Source organism: Manacus candei, unplaced genomic scaffold (assembly GCF_025592945.1).
Source record: "Manacus candei isolate 608988 ecotype Guabito, Panama unplaced genomic scaffold, ASM2559294v1 h1tg000031l, whole genome shotgun sequence".
Classification (NCBI taxonomy): Eukaryota; Metazoa; Chordata; class Aves; order Passeriformes; family Pipridae; genus Manacus; species Manacus candei.
Window position 1 is genome coordinate 384,840 of NW_026138079.1, and position 19,192 is coordinate 404,031.

At 65.1% G+C, this 19,192-nt stretch overlaps 2 protein-coding genes and 2 non-coding genes across 4 annotated transcripts; all 4 read left to right on the plus strand.

Annotated features, from left to right (window-relative positions):
• Positions 1-18: 18 nt before the first annotated feature.
• On the plus strand, positions 19-8,472 carry FHIP1B (FHF complex subunit HOOK interacting protein 1B). The gene is made up of 14 exons (XM_051791193.1): positions 19-101; positions 454-495; positions 1,859-2,129; positions 2,208-2,450; positions 2,882-3,268; positions 3,873-4,031; positions 4,113-4,199; positions 4,309-4,476; positions 4,809-4,888; positions 5,100-5,272; positions 5,721-6,674; positions 6,766-6,944; positions 7,164-7,326; positions 7,844-8,472. The coding sequence occupies exons 3-14, from the start codon at positions 1,992-1,994 to the stop codon at positions 8,122-8,124; spliced, it is 3,012 nt and encodes a 1,003-aa protein (XP_051647153.1). The 5' UTR covers positions 19-101; positions 454-495; positions 1,859-1,991; the 3' UTR covers positions 8,125-8,472.
• Positions 8,473-10,094: 1,622 nt separating this feature from the next.
• On the plus strand, positions 10,095-12,728 carry RPS11 (ribosomal protein S11). Its single transcript, XM_051791277.1, has 5 exons — positions 10,095-10,216; positions 10,996-11,127; positions 11,362-11,437; positions 11,929-12,058; positions 12,559-12,728. Exons 1-5 carry the CDS (start codon positions 10,202-10,204, stop codon positions 12,680-12,682), a joined length of 477 nt encoding a protein of 158 aa, XP_051647237.1. The 5' UTR covers positions 10,095-10,201; the 3' UTR covers positions 12,683-12,728.
• LOC127472741 (small nucleolar RNA SNORD35) lies at positions 11,561-11,645 on the plus strand. The gene has a single exon (XR_007905150.1). It is a non-coding gene; the product is annotated as a small nucleolar RNA SNORD35 (small nucleolar RNA).
• Positions 12,351-12,440, plus strand: LOC127472740 (small nucleolar RNA SNORD35). Its single transcript, XR_007905149.1, has one exon. It is a non-coding gene; the product is annotated as a small nucleolar RNA SNORD35 (small nucleolar RNA).
• Positions 12,729-19,192: the final 6,464 nt, after the last annotated feature.

Consider the following 19,192-nt stretch of genomic DNA (forward strand, 5'->3'; position numbering starts at 1 on the left):
GGTGGGCGTGGCCGTGCCTGGTGGGCGGGGCCGGCGCGCGGTGCGTCGGGCGCGGCGCGAAGATGGCGGCGGGCGCGCGGGGCCCGCGGCGGGGGCGGGCGGTGAGCGGCGGCGGGACGGACCGGGGGCACCGGCGCGGCCGGGACAGCGCCAGCGGGACGCCCCGCGTGGGGACGGCGGCAGCGGGGGGCACCGCGGGCGGGGCGGGCCCCGCAGCCGGGCCGGCCAAGCTTCGCCGCGGTCCTGGGGCGCCCGGGCCGCCGCCCGCCCTTGGCCGTGCGGGACCGCCCGGGCCGGGCCGGGCCGTGTCCGGGACGCGGGAGCCGCGGCGGGGCCGGGCCTGGGCGGGTCGCGGTGCCGCGGGGCAGGGGCCCGGTGCCGGGGGGGCCCGGAGCGGCGCGGGGTCCCGGGGGGTCCCGGCCCCGCGTCCGACGCCTCCTCTGCCCTCCCCAGGTGAGGCGCTGACGGGACGGGACCGCCGCGACCTTGACCCAGGTAGGCGGCCCGGCCCCGGGGCATGGGGAGGTCCCGGTCTTGCGTGACCCCAGGGTCTGTGAGACTCCAGGTCCCGGTATCACCGTGGCCCCGGGACTGGGGGTGCCCGGGTGGGCAGCACCTCCCGCGGGCTGGAGAACAGCAGCCCCGGGGTGGGACAGCCCACAGCCGCGCGTAAGCCTTCAGCGTCACCGGGACCACTGGCATCCCGCGGTGACCCCCCGGGTGACCCCACACCATGCTCCCCCTCCCAAGGTGCATAGGAGGGGCCGGTGCCCACAACTACACCCCCCGGCACTGGCTGCAACCCCCTACCCATGGTGGCCGTGCCCCTGCTGTCCCTACCCCAGGTGCTCCTGCCCTGGTGACACCCAGACACCTCCCTATGCCCTGGTCACCGGCTGCTCCCCTGCTGCCAGTCCCTCGCTGCAGCCCCGCCCGGTGACACGGCCCGTGCCATGTCCTGGCTGTGTCCCCTCACATGCAGTGGGAGCTGCCGGGTCAGGGTGTTGGGGTGTTGGTGCCAGGATGGGGCTGGTGGCAGCAGCCAGTGTCCCTATCCCACTGGCATGGCTCTGGCTGTGTGCCAGACAGGTCCCTGTGCCTGGTGTGCCACGTTGTGGCCTTTGGCTCTGTGTCCGTGCTGTGGCTGTGCAGGGCTGTGGTGCTGGGCCCTGGGCTGGCACTGCCCCGGCATTCGGCAGGTCTAACTTTAGCAGCCACATGAGCCCTGGTGCGTGGGTGGGACATGGGACACCGGCTGTGCCGGTATAAATAGCTGGCTCTGCCGGTGCTGTGTCCCACTACCCTGGCTCTGGCCACTTCCCTTTCCTGCTCCTGCGGTTTGGGGTGTCTTTAATGGCGCTTTCACTTCCCTCAGCCCCACATGGGGGCTGCGGCAGTGGCTCTTGGTGCCACTGCTCTCCCCACGTGCTGCTGGGGGACTCCTGGTGTCTCAATGTCACCAGGCTCCCCCGGGGACACTCGGTGCCTGGTCCTGTGCCGGTGCCTGTGGTGGAGGTTCTGGGGCACAGGGCCCTATAAATATCCCTGGCAGCACCATCATGCCACACCGGCTGTGGGTGATGCTGCCTGGGGTGGGAGCTGTCCCAGCTGTCCCGGTGGGTGCTGGGTGCTCCCCACACCCGCGCTGGGCTGGTTCCCAGTTCAAAGTCCGGCTCTGGGTGTGAGCAAAGCTGGGATCCAGAGTTTTCCGGCCACCGCTGCTCCAGCGCACTTGCCCTCCCTGCCCTGGCCCAGCTCCCGGCACTCCAGCTTGCCTGCCTTCCTCCCCTCCTCCCTCCCTCCCTGTTGCTGGGTGCAGAGCCGGGCTGGGGGTCCCTGACCTCCCCTCTCCCTGCAGCCACTGGCAGCAGCATGGAGAGAGGACCCCGGTGTCCCGCTCGCTCGCCCGTGCCCCCACGGCGGTGCCAGGCCTCAGCCGGAGCGGTCGGGGCCCCCTGGCGCTGCCCGTGACTGCCGTGCCCCGCGTGCCCATGGAGAGGATGAGCTGGCTGAGCAAGCTGACACCGCGGGCGGGTGGGCAGCGAGCCCCCCGCAGTGCCAGCCTGCAGCCCCCCGTCACCGCCGACCCCGAGACCTGCCTCATGGTCTTCAAGAACCACTGGGCACAGGTGAGTGGGGCGCAGGGGTGGCAGGGACCCCCCATCTCCCAGCCCCCGGCACCCACCGCCGTGTGCCCCCTCCCGCAGGTGCTGCGGATCCTGGAGCGGCGCGGGAGCAAACCGGCCCCCGACGACCTCAGCGCCGTCCGCAACAACACCTACCAGATGCTGAACCTGCTGGCCGAGGACCGGCCCCGGCGGGATGGGGACAGGTCCCAGGGGGATGGGGACATGGCCTGCGGGCCCATCCTGGAGTTCGTGGCTGCTGAGAACCTGTTGGAGCAGCTCCTGTGCTGGCACCTGCAGGGAGACTTCACCGAGGAGAGGAAGGTCCATGATGAGGAGTGGAGAGGGCGGGGAGGGGTCTGCGGGAGTGAGTGGCCTGCGGGGGGCTGGGACAGGCTGGATTCAAGGGGTGAGGGTGGTGGGGTGAGGGTCAGCCAGGCCAAGGGCTGGTTGCTGCACCTGGGGAGGTTCAGGTTGGATTTAGGTTGGGACTAGATGGGCTTTAAGGTCACTTCCAATCCACAGCGTCCTATCGTTCTGTGATACTGGGGAAAATTGCTCCTGGAAAGGGCTGTTCAGCCCTGTCACGGGTGGCCTAGGGCAGGGCTGGAGTCCCCACTCCTGGGGGGATTTCACAGCTGTCTGGCTGTGACACTTGGGGATGGGGCTCAGTGGTGGGCTGGGCAGCGCCGGGGGAGCAGATGGACCCGGGAGTCTCGGTGCCTCTCCCACCCCGTCCGTGTCCCCGTTCCCAGGTGGAGCAGCTGAAGCTGTACGAGATGCTGATCAGCCAGGCCCAGCAGCCTCTGCTGCGGCACAAGGCGGTGCTGACGCCGCTGCTGCGCCTGCTCAGCGTGTGCGCCGAGCCCGCCTCGGCCCCGCTCGAGAACAGCCTGGTGCTGCTGCTCAACCAGCTCTGCGTCTCTGTGGCCCGCGAGCCGGCCATCCTGGAGCTCTTCTTCCACAGCCACACGGACCAGGGCCCCGCCAACCTCATTATCTTCTCGCTCCTCATCCCCTTCATCCACCACGAGGGCGCGCGGGGCCAGCAGGCGCGCGACGCGCTGCTGCTCATCATGGCCATGTCGGCCAGCAACCGCACCGTGGCACAGTCCATCACCGACAACTCCTACTTCTGCCCAGTACGGACTGGCCAGCGGGGCCTCCCCTGCCTGGGGCAGGGCTGGGACATGGTTGGGTTGGGCCACTGGGGCTGGAGCCACGGACAGGCCTGGAGGGAGGAGCGCTGCCCTGGATGGGGGCTTGGGGATGGGAGAGGTCTGCAGATAATGGGGGTCTGGAGATCTTGTGGGGCTTGGAGGTGATGGAGAGTTTGGGAGTGATGGAAGGCTTTGAGATAGGGGGCTTGGGGGTGATGGGGGCCTGGAGATAGCATGGTGATGGGGGGCCTGGGAATGATGGGGTACTTGGAGATGGCAAGGGACTTGGGGATGATGGAGGGTCTGCAAGTGATGGGCTTGGAGGTGACAGGGGGCCTGGAGATGGAGTGCTTGGGAATGATGGAGGGGCTTGAAGATGATGGAGGGCTCAGTGTTGGGCTGAGGACAAGGGGGCCGGTCCCTTGGGCCAGAGTGGGACACTGGGCCCAGCCCAGCTGCCCTGCCTGAAGCCGGGCTGGAGGGGGGCAGGTTCCTGTGGGATTGGGGTTCAGAGGAGGCTGGTCAGGTCCAGCGGCCGGAGGTCTGAGGGGCCGTGGAGCAGCTGAGTACCCAGGTGTGTCCCCAGGTGCTGGCCACGGGCCTGAGCGCCCTGTACTCCTCCCTGCCCCGCAAGATCGAGGTGCGGGGGGATGACTGGCACTTCCTGCGCCGTGAGGACTGGATTGGTGTCTCCTCCCTCGTCCTCTTCATGAACTCGCTCGAGTTCTGCAACGCTGTCATCCAGGTGGGGCCGGGGGGCTCTGAGGGGCTGTGGGGGGCTCCCAGCGCTGTAGGGGGCTGCCTGACCCTCCCTGTGGCCCCACAGGTTGCCCACCCGCTGGTGCAGAAGCAGCTGGTGGATTACGTCCACAACGGGTTCCTCGTGCCTGTGATGGGGCCGGCACTGCACAAGGTGAGGGACCCCCAGGAGCAGGCACAGAGTGTGGGTCTGCTGCCCATACCCCTGCCTGTGTGGGTGGGCAGGGCCACACAGTGCCCATCCTGTGGTGCCCGTCCCACAGACCTCGGTGGAGGAGATGATCGCCAGCACGGCATACCTGGACCTGTTCCTGCGCAGCGTCAGCGAGACGGCGCTGCTGAAAACCTTCCTGCGCTTCGTGCTGCTGCACCGGCACGACAACGCCACCATCCTGGACACGCTGGTGGGCCGCATCAACAGCAACTCCCGGGTGAGCCCTGTGGCCCCCCAACACCCCCATCCCATCCCCATCCCATCCTGGACACGCTGGTGGGCCACATCAACAGCAACTCCTGCATGAGCCCCCCATGGCCCCCCCACATCCCGTTCCCATCCCCAACATACTCACCCCGACTGGGACACGCTGGTGGGCTGCACCAGCAACTCCCAGGTGAGCCCCTGCGGCCCCCACGGCCCCCCATCATCCCTGTCCTCATCCCATTTCCATTCCATCCCCGACATCCCTATCCCCAACATCCTCATCCCGTTCCCATCCCCAGCCCACCTGCCCCACTGCCCCCCTGATGCCTGTGCTGTCCCCAGCTGTGCATGGTGTCCCTGAGCCTGTTCCGGACCCTGCTCAGCCTCAACTGCGAGGACGTGATGCTGCAGCTGGTGCTCAGGTAATGGGGACCGGAGGGGCTCGGGGGGGTCACCTGCTGCCACCCCATTCCAGGGGATTCTCTGGGATGGGACCCAGGGCTTTGCTCCCAGCTGCGCATGTGGGTGTGGGGCAGCCACACTGTTGCCTGGCTGTGAAGGGGCTGGGGTCTAGTGGGGTGTCCCTGTCCCGGTGTCCGCCCCTGCAGCCCCTCCGTGCCCCCCTGCCCCCAGGTACCTGCTGCCCTGCAGCCATGTGATGCTGAGCCAGAAGCGGGCAGTGCGGGACCTGGACATCTACGGGAAGACAGCGGCCAAGTTCCTGTCGCTCATCCCACGCTGCTGCCGCCCCGAGAGCCCCCCACCGCCCCCCGACCGGGAGGAGGAGCCCCCATCCCGGGCCAGGGGTATGGCACCGCAGCCCCTCGCACCCCCTACACATCCTGGCTTGATGCTGAACCCCCTCCCAGGCTTTACATGGCCCCTCAGGCCCTGTCTCATCCCAGGACTGAGCCCCCTGTGCCATCCCTGTGGCCCTTCAGACCCTGTTCCCATTCTGTCCTGGCACTGGGCTCTCTTGCTGTCCCCATGGCCCCTGGACCCCCTTTCTGTCCTAGTGCTGAGTGCTCCTATGCCATCCCTACAGCCCCTGGGACCCCATCCCCATCCTAGCTCAGAGCTGAGCCCATCCCTGTGACCACTCAGATCCCCTCCCTGTCCCAGCATTAAACCCTTTCCCACCGTTCCTGTGGCCCCTCAAACCCCACTCCCAGCTTGGTGCTGACCCCTGTTCCCCCCACAGCCCCTCAAACCCCTTCCCCCCCAGCTTGGTGCTGACCCCTGTTCCCCCCGCAGCCCACGGCAGCCCCGGCGCAGACGCCCCCCCGGCCCCGAAGCCCTCCACGCCGTCCCGCCTCTCCTTCTTCATGCGCCAGGCGAGCGCGGCCCCCGCCGAGGCGGCCGCCCCCCGCTCCCCCGGTGCCCCCGCGGGCAGCCCCCCCTGTGCCGGTCCCCGGGACGAGGTGGCGGAGCTGGACAGGAACTACCTGGAATACCTGCGGGACGCGCGGCGCAGCATCGACCGCTGTGCCTGGGCCTGCCGCGTCTGGTCAGCCCCCTACGACGGCGAGGACCCCCGCGCCCCCGGCCCCCCGCCTGACCCCGACAGCCCCCCAGCGCGGCCCCCGGGGCCCCCCACCCCGCGGACTAAGAAGCGGGGGCTGCCCGAGGAGGGGGCGCGAGAGGCGCTGGGGGGGTCCCTCGGGGGGGATGAGCCCGGTGTGGGGGGGTCTGGCCCCGACCCCCGGGATGGAGGGACGCTGGTGAACGGGGCACACACAGCGGCCGAGCCGGGGCGGCCCGAGGGGGACGTGGTGGTGAAGAAGGTCCGTCGGAGCCCCCAGGGCGAGGGGGAGGGCAATGGGGGGGCGCCGAATGGGGCCCCCCAGGCACAGCCCCCCAGCTGGGAGCCGCTGCCGTCCGTGGACTCGCTGCTGGAGGAGCTGCTGGCCCGTGCGCCTGCTGAGCCTCCCGGCACCGGCGTCTCCATCGAGACCTTCACCGAGGAGCTGCGCGAGATCGAGGCCGAGATGCGGAACGGGGGCGTGGGGGGGCCTCTGGCCGCCCCCCCAGAGCCCCCCGAGCCGCCCCTGTCCCGTGAGGAGGAGGAGGCCTTCGCCAGCTTCGCTGCTCTGCCTGAGGGAGACGCGGGCGCCGGGCGGGCGCCGTCGCGGCCCCCGGACCCCTTGGCGCAGGTGGTGGCCAGCCCGCCGCGGGCGGTGGGGCCGCCCCCCAGCCAGCCCTTCACAGGTGGGCACGGGGGGATGGGGTGGGGGTCCCGGCTGCCGGCGGGGCCCTACCTGACCCCCCTGTGCCCCCACCTGACCCCCCCGTACCCCAGGCCCCTTCGTGTCGGTGCTTTTCGGGAAGCTGGAGAACATGCCCCACAACTCGCTCTATGTCAACTTCCTGCTGACGGGGCTGGTGGCCCAGCTGGCCTGCTACCCCCAGCCCCTGCTCCGCTCCTTCCTGCTCAACACCAACATGGTCTTCCAGCCCAGTGTGAAGTCCTTGCTCCAGGTATGGCTCCCTGGGACCGTCTTCCCTCATGGAGTCACGGAAAAGAGTTGGAAAGGCCCCCAAGACTGTTGAGTTCCCCCAGCAATGCCCAGCCCACCACTGCCCCGTGTCCCCAAGTGCCACGGGAACATGGCTGTTATTCTGCTGTGGGGACAGGGACTCTCCCATGCCCCTGGACTCCCTCTTCCTCTGGGACACCTCCATCCTGTGGTCCTGCAGGTGCTGGGCTCGGTGAAGAACAAGATCGAGAGCTTCGCTGCCAGCCAGGAGGATTTCCCAGCGCTTCTCTTCAAGGCCAAGAAGTACCTGATTGCTCGGGGACGGCTGGATTGGGCTGAGGGGCCTGGGGCCACCCCTGCCCTGCGGCGCCCCGACACCCTGGGTGAGGGCACGGCCTCGGCAGGGACTGGGGGTGCATGGGGGGCTGGGGGCTGTGTGAAACCAATAGGGGCTGTGCAGGGAGTTGGGGCTGTGGAGTGGGCTGGGGGCAGGGCCGGGTCCTGGGGGCTGCATGCTCTGCTGTACAAGGGGCTGGGGGCTGCATTAAGGGCTGGGGGCTGCCCTGTGCATTGCCCAGGGGCTGGGGGCTGCGTAGTGGGTTGTGCAGAGCACTGGAGTCTGCACGGGGGGCTGTGGGCTGGTGGGGGGGGCTGGGGGATGCGTGGGTTATAGGGAGGGGCTGGGGGCTGCGCATAGTATGAGGGGCTGCGGGGAGGGCTGGGGGCTGCATGGTGTGTTAACAGGGGGTCTGGGCTCCGTGCTGGGACCTGGGGAGCCCTGGGGTTTCTCCATGGGGAGTGTGAGTCTGGGGGAGGTGAGCTGTCTATGCAGTGGCTGGGGGAGGTCTGGGGGTGCACTAGGGCATAGATGTGACCCCCCACGTGCCCCCCGTCCCACAGCCCGCAGCCGGAAGCCGTCCCTGGGGGAGCTGCTGCTGCGCCACGCCAACAGCCCGACGCGCGCGCGGCACGCGGCACAGCTGGCCCTGCAGGGGCTGCGGGACGGGGGGCTGCAGCCCCTGCCTCCCCTGGCCCCCCCGGCGCGGCACGGCGAGGCCCTGCGAGTGCGCAACGCCGTGTACTGTGCCGTCATCTTCAGCGAGTTCCTCAAGGAGCTGGCGGCCATCGCCCAGGCCCACGCCGTCACCTCCCCCTTCCTCACCGAGCCCCCCGAGGAGTGACCCCCCGGGCCCCTTTTTAACCCCGGACTTGGACCTTTTTAATTTATTGGGGCGGAGCTGGGCTGAGGCAGGGCTGCACTTTGGACACGAGTGGCCGCCCCCCGCCCTGTGCCCCAGGGGGCAGGGCAGGACCCTGGGGGTCCCCTGGGCTCGAGGGGCGGGGGGGCGCGGGGCGGGCTGGCTCTGCCCCCCTCGGCCCCCCCGGGGTCCCCAGTGCCCACCCAGCTGCTCTCTATGCAACCCCTGGGGTGTGGGGCTGGAGGGGCGCGGGGGGGCCGTGCATGGGGAGGGGGTGTGTGTGTCTGTGCTGTGTAAAACCCTTCGGAATAAAGGGTCTGGTCGAGGGCATCGTCCCCTTGTCTGTGCTGTTGTCGGGGCACTGCTGGCCTGAGACACCCCACGTCTGCCTCTCCTCAGCTCTGGGGGGCTCGGGGGGTGGCCATGGGGCAGCGAGTGCTGCCAGAGCCGTGGGGTGAAGCTGTGACTGTTGGGGGGCAGCGGCAGCACATGGAGAAGGTGCTGGTGTTGGCCCCCCAGGTGTGGGGGTGTGGGGGCTCCAGCACCCACCTGGGACCCCTGGGACCCCTTCCCTGTTCATGGCCATCGCCCCGCAGCTTCCCCAGTGCTGCTGGGGTGGGGATGAGGATGGAGGTGAGGATGGATGGGGTTAGGGACGGGGATGATGCAGGTTGGATGGAAGTGGGGTTGGGATGAGGAGGATGAAGATGGGAATAGAGGTGGGATTGGATGGGATGAGGATGAGGGGATGGGATGAGGATGAAGGGGATAAAAGGGATGGGGCCCCAGTGGTGGCACCTCCCAGGCAGTTGGGGGGACTGGTGGGTGCCCCAGGGCAGCGACTCCATTCCCTGTCCTGTTTACCCCTCCATGTCCTGCAGGAGCAGTGGCTGGAGAGCATCCACATTTTCGATTCCAATAGTTCATGTTTTTATTGCAGTCACTCAGTGTGTCCACTGCAGCTTTTCTCCATTCCCTGTTGTACAAGATGGAAACACTGGGGAGAGGGAACAGAGCGAGCTTTATTCCAGCCTTTTTTTCCCCAGGAGTATGGAAGGTCACCCACCCAGCAATGCAGAGCCTGGCTCTGGGGCTCCAGCTGCACACCAGGGCTGGGAATCAACGGGATGAAGTGATAGCAAATAATAGTGCAGGGAGATGAACCCGCTGTGGTCAGATCCCAGTGGCACCTCCCCGCCGGTGAGGAGCTGGGCAGGGGCTGGAATCCGGGGGTCCTGCCCCCACCATGCCCCGTTCCAGCCCTCACATCCCTGTGGATGAGACTTTTTCCTAGTTCCCAATTGATTGTGAGCAACTCCCAGTCATCCCTTTATCTCCAGGTGAGGTTTTCAGCCCAGGTGAGGTAATTTCTGTATCAGAAACAGTGTGGCCAACAGGACTGTGTAAGTGATTTTGTGCCCCTGTGCTGGCACTGCTGAGGGACCTCCAGGGCTGTGTCCAGTTCTGGGCCCTCACAAGAGAGACACAGAGGGGCTGGAGCGTGTGCAGGGAAGGGAAGGGAGCTGGGAAGGGGCTGGAGCAGCAGGAGGGGCTGAGGGAGCTGGGGGGGCTCAGCCTGGAGAAAAGGAGGCTCAGGGGGGACCTTCTGGCTCTGCAACCCCCTGACAGGAGGGGGGAGCCGGGGGGGGTCGGGCTCTGCTGCCAGGGAACAAGGGACAGGAGGAGAGGGAACAGCCTCCAGCTGTGCCAAGGGAGGCTCAGGTGGGACAGGAGGAGGAATTTCCTGCTGGAAAGGGTGGTGAGGCCTCGGCAGGGGCTGCCCAGGGAGGTTTGGAGTGCCCATCCCTGGAGGTGTCCCAGGGAGGCCTGGCCGTGGCGCTGGGTGCTCTGGGCCGGGTGCCGAGGCCGTCCCGCTCGGGCGGTTCCCCCGCACGGACCGATCCCGGCCCCGATCCCGGCTCCATTTCCCCGTCACGTTCCACCCGACGGGCCCCGTGACGTCACACGCCACGTGACGTCGCTGCCGCCCCTGGCCCCGCCCCCGGGTTAACCCGCGCCGCGCGTGCTCCGCGGCCTCTTTCGGCCCGCGCGCGCCAAGATGGCGGACACGCAGGTGGGCGCTGAGGGGGCTCCCCCGGGACCCCCCGGCACGGCCCGGGGACACCCCTCAGGGCCCCACACCGGCCAGCGGGCCGCGGGGGAGGCGGCCTCGGCCGGAGAGGGGCGGCGGGAGCGGCGCGCGAGGGGGGTTCGGCCCTGGGGTTTTGTGGCGGGACGCCGAGGGAGAGTCTCGGGGTTTGGGGTGGGGCGGGAGAGGGACCCGTGCCCCGGGGCTGGGAGTGGGAGAGGGGGGTCCCGGTGCTTGGAGTTTTGGGGTGGGGGCGACGGATGGCTGGTCCTGGGGTGGCGGGGAAGGGTCCCGTGCCCCGCGGGTTTGGGAGGGGAGGGAATTTCGGTGCCCCGGGGTTTTGGGGGCCGGGGGGAGGAGATGGGCCCGTGTCCCCGGGATGGAGGGACGAAGGGGGCGGAACCTCGGTGCCCCACTGGTTTGGGGTGGGGGCAGAGGTTCCCGTGCCCCGGGGCTGAGGAAGATCTTGGTGCTCCCCGGATTTTATGGGGTGGGTCTTGGTGATTCGAGGTTTGGAGAAGGGGGAGGGAGGGTCCCGGTGCCTCGAGGGTTTGGGGTAGGGCACGAGGCCCGGTGCCCCGGGGTTGTGTGAGGTCTCTGTTCCCCCGGCGCCTTTTGGGGGCGGGGGAGGGCCTCAGTGCCCCGGGGCCAGGGCCGGCTCCACGCCGGTGCTGAGGGTGCCACAGCCCGGTGCTGAGGGTGCCACAGCCCGGTGCCCGGGTCCCGTTCCCGGCCCCACGCTGACCCCACCCCGCCCCCTGCAGACGGAACGCGCGTACCAGAAGCAGCCGACGATCTTCCAGAACAAAAAGCGGGTGCTGCTGGGCGAAGGCGGCAAGGAGAAGCTGCCTCGATACTACCGCAACGTGGGGCTGGGCTTCAAGACCCCCAAGGAGGTGAGGGGGCCCTGGGCAGGGCCTGTGTGACCCCCAGCTGTGCCCCCAGGAGGGCCCTGCCCAGGGCGGGCATGGCACTTGGGAAGGGGCAGTGGTGGTGCTGGTGAGAGCCAGTCTTCTCCAGGGCTATTCCCACCTGGACCACTCCATGATTCCTTGCTGCAATGAGTGTCCTCTGAGCTCTGGTGTCACCTGAGCCGTGTCCACTCACCTGGCACCCACCTGTCCTTGCAGGCCATCGAGGGCACCTACATCGACAAGAAGTGTCCGTTCACTGGGAACGTCTCTATCCGGGGCCGCATCCTCTCAGGTGAGATGGGACATCCCCGAGGGAATCCCAGGGGAGTCCTGGGGCAGGTAACCGGCCAGGGCCCCTGAGGTCCCTGGAGCAGGAAACCCGCCCAAGTGCCTGTCCCCGCCCTGGTCCTGGAGCCGCAGATGATGCCGATCTCACGATGGTCTGCCGAGCCCACCACGGGCCTGACGACGCTGCCACTTGGCTTCACTGATGCAGGTGACAGGACCAGGTGCTGGCAGGGACCCCCCGGGTGTGCTGTGCCTGGGGGGCAGGTGTTGCTCTGGGGCAGGAGCAGGTGGTGCAGGAAGCATTAGAGAGTGTGTTAGAAGGGCTTCAAAAAGAGCCATAATTGGGTTTGTGACAGAAATGGAGAGGGCGTGGCCTGGCAGGGAGGGAGTAGCTGCCCTGTGGCCTGGCAGGACACTGAGCCCCCCAGAGGGAGGTTAGGGTTTGGGATTCAGGTAAACGTGGAGGAATACCTGTGCCTGTCCCCCGTGGCCCAGGTGTGGTGACCAAGATGAAGATGCAGCGCACGATCGTGATCCGCCGCGATTACCTGCACTACATCCGCAAGTACAACCGCTTCGAGAAGCGCCACAAGAACATGTCTGTGCACCTGTCCCCCTGCTTCAGGTGTGTGCAGCTGTCCCTGTCCCCCTGTCCCTGTGCCCCTGTCCCCCTGCTCCAGGTGTGTGCAGCTGTCCCTGTGCCCCTGTCCCCCTGCTCCAGGGGTGTGCAGCTGTCCCTCTGTCCCTGTCCCCATGTGTGCAGGTGTCCCTGGGCTGTGCCAGGTGTGCTGGGGTTGTCCCCACACCTGTCCACACTGACCATGTGTGGTGCTGAACTCATACAAGCTGCAGTGAGGGCACACCTGGGTGGGACATAGGTGGGTTCATGGCCCAGCTCCTCACAGGAATCTGCTCCCAGGTGATGATGTCCAAACTCACGATGGTCTGCAGAGTCCCCCGGGTGAGGGGCTGCTGACAACGCCACTGGCATGTGCTGAACCATGGGGCAGGTTCTGGGCAGTACCTGTGGGAGCTCTGTGCTCCCTCCTGGGGAGAACAGCCAGGTTTGGGGTTCTGAGGGCCAGGGGAGCCCCGGGAGCCCCTGACCCCCCGGTGTCCCTGCAGGGACGTGCAGATCGGGGACATCGTGACGGTGGGCGAGTGCCGCCCGCTCAGCAAGACCGTGCGCTTCAACGTGCTCAAGGTGACCAAGGCCGCGGGCACCAAGAAGCAGTTCCAGAAGTTCTGACACTGTGGGGAGAGGTGGGGGAGGAATAAACATTGGGAACGTGGAATTACCTGTGTGTGATCCAGAATGAGTCCTGTGGGGTGCACAGCTCCTGGGAGCTCACGGGGCTGGGGTGGGCTCGGGGGTGTGGTACTGGGAGCCCAGGCACAGCACAAGGCAGAAAGGGACACGCTCCAGCTGCTCCTGTCACCTCCTGGTGTGTCACAGTGAGTTCTCTGGTTTGTGCTGGGTCGTGTCCCCACTCCCAGTGCCACTGCAGCAGGTGACAGCAGGTGCAGCAGGTGAAGGGGCCTGGGGCCAGCTCCGGTGGTGTCACCTCACCTGGGCCAACTCTGGTGGAACGAGACGAGCTTTAATGTCCCTCCCAACCCAAACTGTTCCATGATTCCATGACCTCTGGGTGCCTCCAGCTGCTGCAGGTGAGCCCCACACCTTTGGCCACAGGCTGGAGCTCAGGGGGTCGAGCTGTAGCCGTGCTTTGTGCTCAGACTGTTGGAACAAACCTCGAGGTGTAAGGTAAGTTCATACAATTCCCAGTAAATTCAGACCTTCGAGGCTCAGGACATCTGTAAATTCCCTCCTGGCCCTGCCAGAGCCTCAGGACTGTCACAGGTTTGTGCTGGGAATTTGGGAGCAGCGGAGACTGCGGGACCTGGTGTACAGGGACAACAAGCAAGAGAGTCCCCAGTTGGTCAGGGGGTTCTTACTGGTCTCCCAGTGCCAGTGGGGGTTCTTACTGGTTTCCCAGTGCCAGTGGGTGCCATGAGCACACTGGGATTCATCCACCAGTTACTTTATGACTATGGGACATCCCTTGGAAGGGGCTCACAGGGACCATTGGGTCCCTGTGCCCAGACAGCCATCCTGGCCTCAGGGAGCATTTCCCCCCTGGGCAGTGTCACTGCCCTGGGCACCAGGCTCCCTTGGCTGGGGTAGGAAGGGAGGAGCATGTGGGGGCAGGAGAAAAGGGGGAAATGGGACAGGACATCCATCAGCCATTCCCTGAGCGCCTGTGTGGCCCCCCCCAGCTCCTGAGCAGAGGGAGATGAGTCCCCCCAGCTCAGTGCCCTTGAACCATCCCAGCACTGAACCACCCCCGAATCAGGATGATGCCACCGGCCCTGGCTGTGTCCTGGGAAGGACAAGCCCCACAGCCATCTCCTTCCTGAGCTGCTGTTGGACATGGCCCCTCCCCGGGACAGGGATGGAGCGGGGAGCAGTGGAGTGTCCTGCACCCGGGTTACCCGGGTTACCTGAGCGCTGGTGTCCCGGGTTACCTGGGTTACCTGAGCGCTGGTGTCCCGGGTTACCCGGGTTACCTGAGCGCTGGTGTCCCGGGTTACCCGGGTTACCTGAGCGCTGGTGTCCCGGGTTACCCGGGTTACCTGAGCGCTGGTGTCCCACTGGGGGTGGCAGCGGGTCCCACAAAGCTTGTTGGGTCCTGCTGCGGGATCTGCTCCTCTCCAGTGTTCCAGCTGCACCATCTGTTGGCGCTGCTGGGGCTGGGAGCCTTGACCTTGTGAAAACCACATTGATGGTGATTTCCTTGACAGGGACTGTGCCCTGGGTTGTGCCAGATCCCATTCCCGGGGCTGTACTGGGTCCTGTGCCCTGGGCTGTGACAGTGCCTATCTGGGCTGACCCTCCCCAGTGCCAAATGCTGCAGGTTTGGCTCTGGATGCAGTGCTGGGGATGCTGGGAATGAGCCCCGACTGCGGTGCCGTGACAGGGACACGTTTATCTGGCTGTCAGACCCAGGTGAATGGTGCTCAGGCTGCCTCGTGCAGCCTCCTATTCCTGTGGGAGGACCTCATCGTCATCCTCCCTGTCCCCCCCTCTCCTCCCCTTCCCAGGACACTTTCCCAGGCTGCCCTGGAGGTACTGGGGCCCCCTGGAAGCCCATCTGTGGCAGGGACAGCACATGGCCATGACTCCCCAAACCTCCAATACCCATTCCCTGGTGGATCCAGGACCCTGTCCAGGGGGACCCTGGGAGCCCCGTGGCACTGGGGGCTGTGCTGTTTCTCCACGTGGTTCCCATGGGGAAGCCCCCAAAGTCAGGACTGATCCACAGGCTGCTCAGAGTCTTCCCCCCCACTTTAATGCCCAATTATTTGCTCCTTGGAAGATTATCCCAAGCCTTCATCCCAGAGTGATTAATCATCCTCTTTCACTCCCTTAAGTAGATTTGTCCAGCTAATGGGCCTCTCCTGTGAATTATCCCAACAAGCCCATTTTCAGCACCAAACTGGGACTTCGTCAGGGTGTCTGAGCTGGGGGTGGCCTGTGTCTCCCCCCTCCCCAAGCCCTTGGGGGTCCAGCACAGAGACAGCTCCTGGTAAAAGATTTTCCTCTTAATCCCTTCCTAATCCCTTCCTGAGCCCTCCTGACGTGCTTAGAGCTGCTGGATTTGGGGTTGTTTGGGGAAGTAGCTCCCAGCACTGGTGAGGGGAATGATTCATGTCCCCTTGGGCCACACTGGGGATGGGGACCCTCATTTCCCACCTGTCCCAAGGCTCCTGGGTTTTACTTCCTGCAAAAAGTTCACAGAAACCTGTGTCAGAGCCAAGGGACCAACCCCTTCCAGGGGTAGGAGTGGAGTGGTTTGTCTTTTTTCTTCTTCTCTCCGGAGCAGGAGCCCCCAGGTCGGGCTGTGGGGACAGGAGGACCCCCTGGCACAGGGCAAGCCAGCCTGGCATGATCCGTGGCTCCAGAGATCTCCCTGGCACAGGAGAGCCAGCCTGACATGATCCATGGCCCTGGGAGCTGGTGGCTGTTCCATGGCCCTGGCTGTGTCCCTCAGCCAACCCTGACTCCCCAGCAAAGTGGAACAGACGCCGCTCACGCCGCCAATTCCGTTAATTGAGGGTTCACTTCATCAGCCTCATCCCCATCCAGCTCTCTCAAGGTCGGTGCTTGTCAGATAAAGTTTGGAATGCATTCTCCTGTTGGACAGCTCAGTTATTCCAATTGCACTTGTTCCAGTTGCTGGAGGGACTCCTTGTCCTCTCCCTGCACATGCCACTCTCAGACTGACCTTGGCACCTCCATTTCCAGTGGAAAGTTTCCAAATGCAGAAGCCTTTGTGGATCTGAGGGGTTCATGATTCCAGGGTGGGGCTGCCAATTCCAGCTCTCTCAAGGGTGGGAAGGGACCTTAAAGCCCATCCAGTGCCACCCCTGCCATGGGCAGGGACACCTTCCACCAGCCCAGGTTGCTCCAAGCCCCGTCCAACCTGGCCTTGGACACTTCCAGGGATCCAGGGGCAGCCACAGCTTCTCTGGGCAACCTGGGCCAGGGCCTCCCCACCCTCCCAGGGAGGAATTCCTTCCCAATATCCCATCTAACCCTGCCCTCTGGCAGTGGGAAGCCATTCCCCCTTGTCCTGTCCCTCCATCCCTTGTCCCCAGTCCCTCTCCAGCTCTCCTGGAGCCCCTTTAGGCCCTGCAAGGGGCTCTCAGCTCTCCCTGGATCCTTCTCTTCTCCAGGTGAACCCCCCCAGCTCTCCCAGCCTGGCTCCAGAGCAGAGGGGCTCCAGCTCTGGGAGCATCTCCGTGGCCTCCTCTGGACTCCCTCCAGCAGCTCCATGTCCTTCCTGTGCTGGGGAAAACCCAAAAGATCCAGGGACTTACCCCTCTGCTCTTTCCAGGCTCCATTTGCCGCAAGGGCCCCCTTTGGCCAGGACCACCCCTTGGCCCATGAGCTCTCTGTGGTGCCTCCTGCTCTGGAATTGTTTGAGGAAGGCTCTGGGGCTGGTTTGGATCCCCTGAGGCAGTTGCTTGTCAAAGCTTTCAGCCTGCCTGGCATCTGCCCACAGTTTTCACGGATTTCCCTCTTCTGCAGGCACCTGCAGGATTTCGTTCCTCCCCCCGGTCTGGCTGTGGGGATTCCCCTCTGCCCTGCTTTGGCCATCCAAGTAGGAGTCTGCCTTGGCCACCACCTTCCCACTCCACATCCTGGTACTTTTCTGTCCTGTCAGTGAGGATTCCTTCTCCTGGGATGGAGAATCCAAATCCCCACGGGCACTGCTGGATTGGCTCTTTCCTCCAGCAGCTCCAGGAAAAATTAGGTGTTAGGAAAAATTTCTTCACTGAAAGGGTGGTGAGGCCTTGGCAGGGGCTGCCCAGGGAGGTTTGGAGTGCCCAGCCCTGGAGGTGTCCCAGGAAGGCCTGGCTGTGGCACTCAGTGCTCTGGGCTGGGGGACAAGGTGGGGATGGGGCACAGGGTGGACTTGATGATCCCTAAATGACTCTGGGATTTCTGGTGTCCAAATCCAGGTTGTGTCTGCAGTTCTGAGCTCCTGAGTTTCTGCTCCTGGAGCCACCCAGCACCCCCAGCCTTGTCCCTGCCTGTGCCCCCACCCCCTGGCTGGGCAGCTGCTGCTGTGAGCTGTCCCCGACCTCCCCAGGCCGGAGCACCAGCCTGTGCGATTCATTATTTCCTGAGGAATTTAATTTGCAGGCTCCATTCAGTCCGTGACCTGCAGCTGTGGGGACGCTGCCGGCTCGGCTCCTGCCTCGCCCCGCGGGTTTCTCGGTACCGGTGTCCTCGTGGCCGGGGCTCCTTTGTTGGGTTCCTGGGAGACCTTCCTTGTGCTCTCCCCGAAGGGCCCTGGGCCGCGCTGCTGATGCACACGGCGTGTCCCTCCCTCCTGTGCCTCCAGGAGATGCCCCATCCCGGCTCTGAGGGTCTCTCAAGGACACTCCGTCCCACCTTTGGCTCCCAAACCTGTGGCTACCCCAGTGCTGGTGTCACCCCACGCTCCAGTGGGAAGCTCCCACTCATTGTCCTCCTGTGGCTTGTCCAGAGTCGCCCTTTGGGACCTGAACAATTCAATAATCTGCAAAGCTGGAAGTCCCATAACTCACACAGTGCTTGAAATTTGGGCTTGAGCGGGCTTGGAGCAAGCTGGCCCAGTGGAGGGTGTCCCTGCCCATGGCAGGGGCGTGGAGTGAGCTGAGCCTTAATGTCCCTTCCAACCCAAACCATTCCATGGTTCTGTGATTCCATGATCAGAACACTTCGGGTGCCATCGTGGAAATTGTTAAATGCTTCCTGAGGCAGACAGGGGACAACATCCATCATCTGGGGACAGTATCTGTCATCTGGGGACAGGATCCATCATCTCCTGGGGACGATATCTGTGAGCTCCTGGGGACAACATCCATCATCTCTCTGGGATTGCTGAAGACTTTGCAGGGTCAGGTCCTCGAGGAGTTTTTCCATTAGCCCACAGTGTCCCGCTCCACCCAACAGGGACTCGGCCCTTCAGGATGTGGCAGGGCCTGCTGAGGTCCCTGTGAGCTCTTCATTCATTATCAGACCATGGGATAGAGCACGTTGGCTCCAGCCAAGCCTCTTTCCAACCCCTTTCTCCAGTGGATGGACCCTGAGGGGCAGCACCTGAACCTGCCCCCAGCCTGTGTGTGCACAGGGACCCCGGTCCCAATTTCACCTCCAGGCTCTTAATTGCCAGCCTGTGACAGTCACAATGTGCTGGGTCCCTGCTAGAGCTGCTTCCCAGCAGGAAATTCCAGCCCCCTGGCCTGGGCTGTCGCTTTTCAGCCCCATCTCATACCACAGCATTGCCCCGTGGTCAGTCAGAGTCTCCCTCACACCTTTTTTTCCCAGAATTAGGCCAGGCTGTTTGTCCTGCTCCCTCTCCAGCCCAGTGGGGACAGTTCAGCTGCAGCTCTGGGAGCTCAGGGATCGATGGTACTGCAGGATCCTTATGGGATGAGACATGGAGCGATGGATGTTCTGGCACAACTTGTGAGAGAAACAAGCTTTTGGGTCCTGTGCAGGGCAGGGGGCTGCTGCCAGGGCTGCCACAGCCCTCTGCCTCTCCCCAGAGCAGGGCAGGCAGAAGGACCCTCCCAGAATGGAGATGTGCTTGGAAAATTCCCTGGGCCTGAGAGCAGTACAGGGAGAACCAGCATGGTCCCCACCTGGGGCCCTGTGGGTGCCACCAGGCTTTTCAAGGTGTGCCAGCCCCTGCCCAGGTACCCGGCAGAGGTTTGATGTCCCTCTCCCACCCGTCCCTTAGGGCAGTCCCAGTGTCTGACTGCTCCCTGCCAGGGTCTCTGTCCCCGTCTGTGCCACATTCCTGTGACACTCCCGAGGGGCTTCTCCTTGTGTGGGGCAGAGCAGCCCCATCCCCACGTGCCCCCCTCCCTATGCTCTGGCACTCCCAGGGCACCTGGTCCAGCCCCAGGAGCCCCGTTCCACCTGTCCCACCTGGAGGGTCCTGGTGCCAGGCAGGAGCTCCCACCAGCAGCTGGGGCAGCCTGGAGCTGGAGCTGGAGCTGGAGCTAGAGAGGTTTCCGTGGTGGAATTGCTGTTTATCCAAGCTCTAGGAAGCTGCTGCCCATCCCCTGACCCAGGCAGGCTGGGAGGGCTGTCACCACAGCCTGAGTCAGGCATGTAGTTACCTGTCATTATATGTAATTCTATGTGATTTTTTGCCATTTTTGGTGCATGGTGACAACATTTGCTGTGGTGGATTCAGCC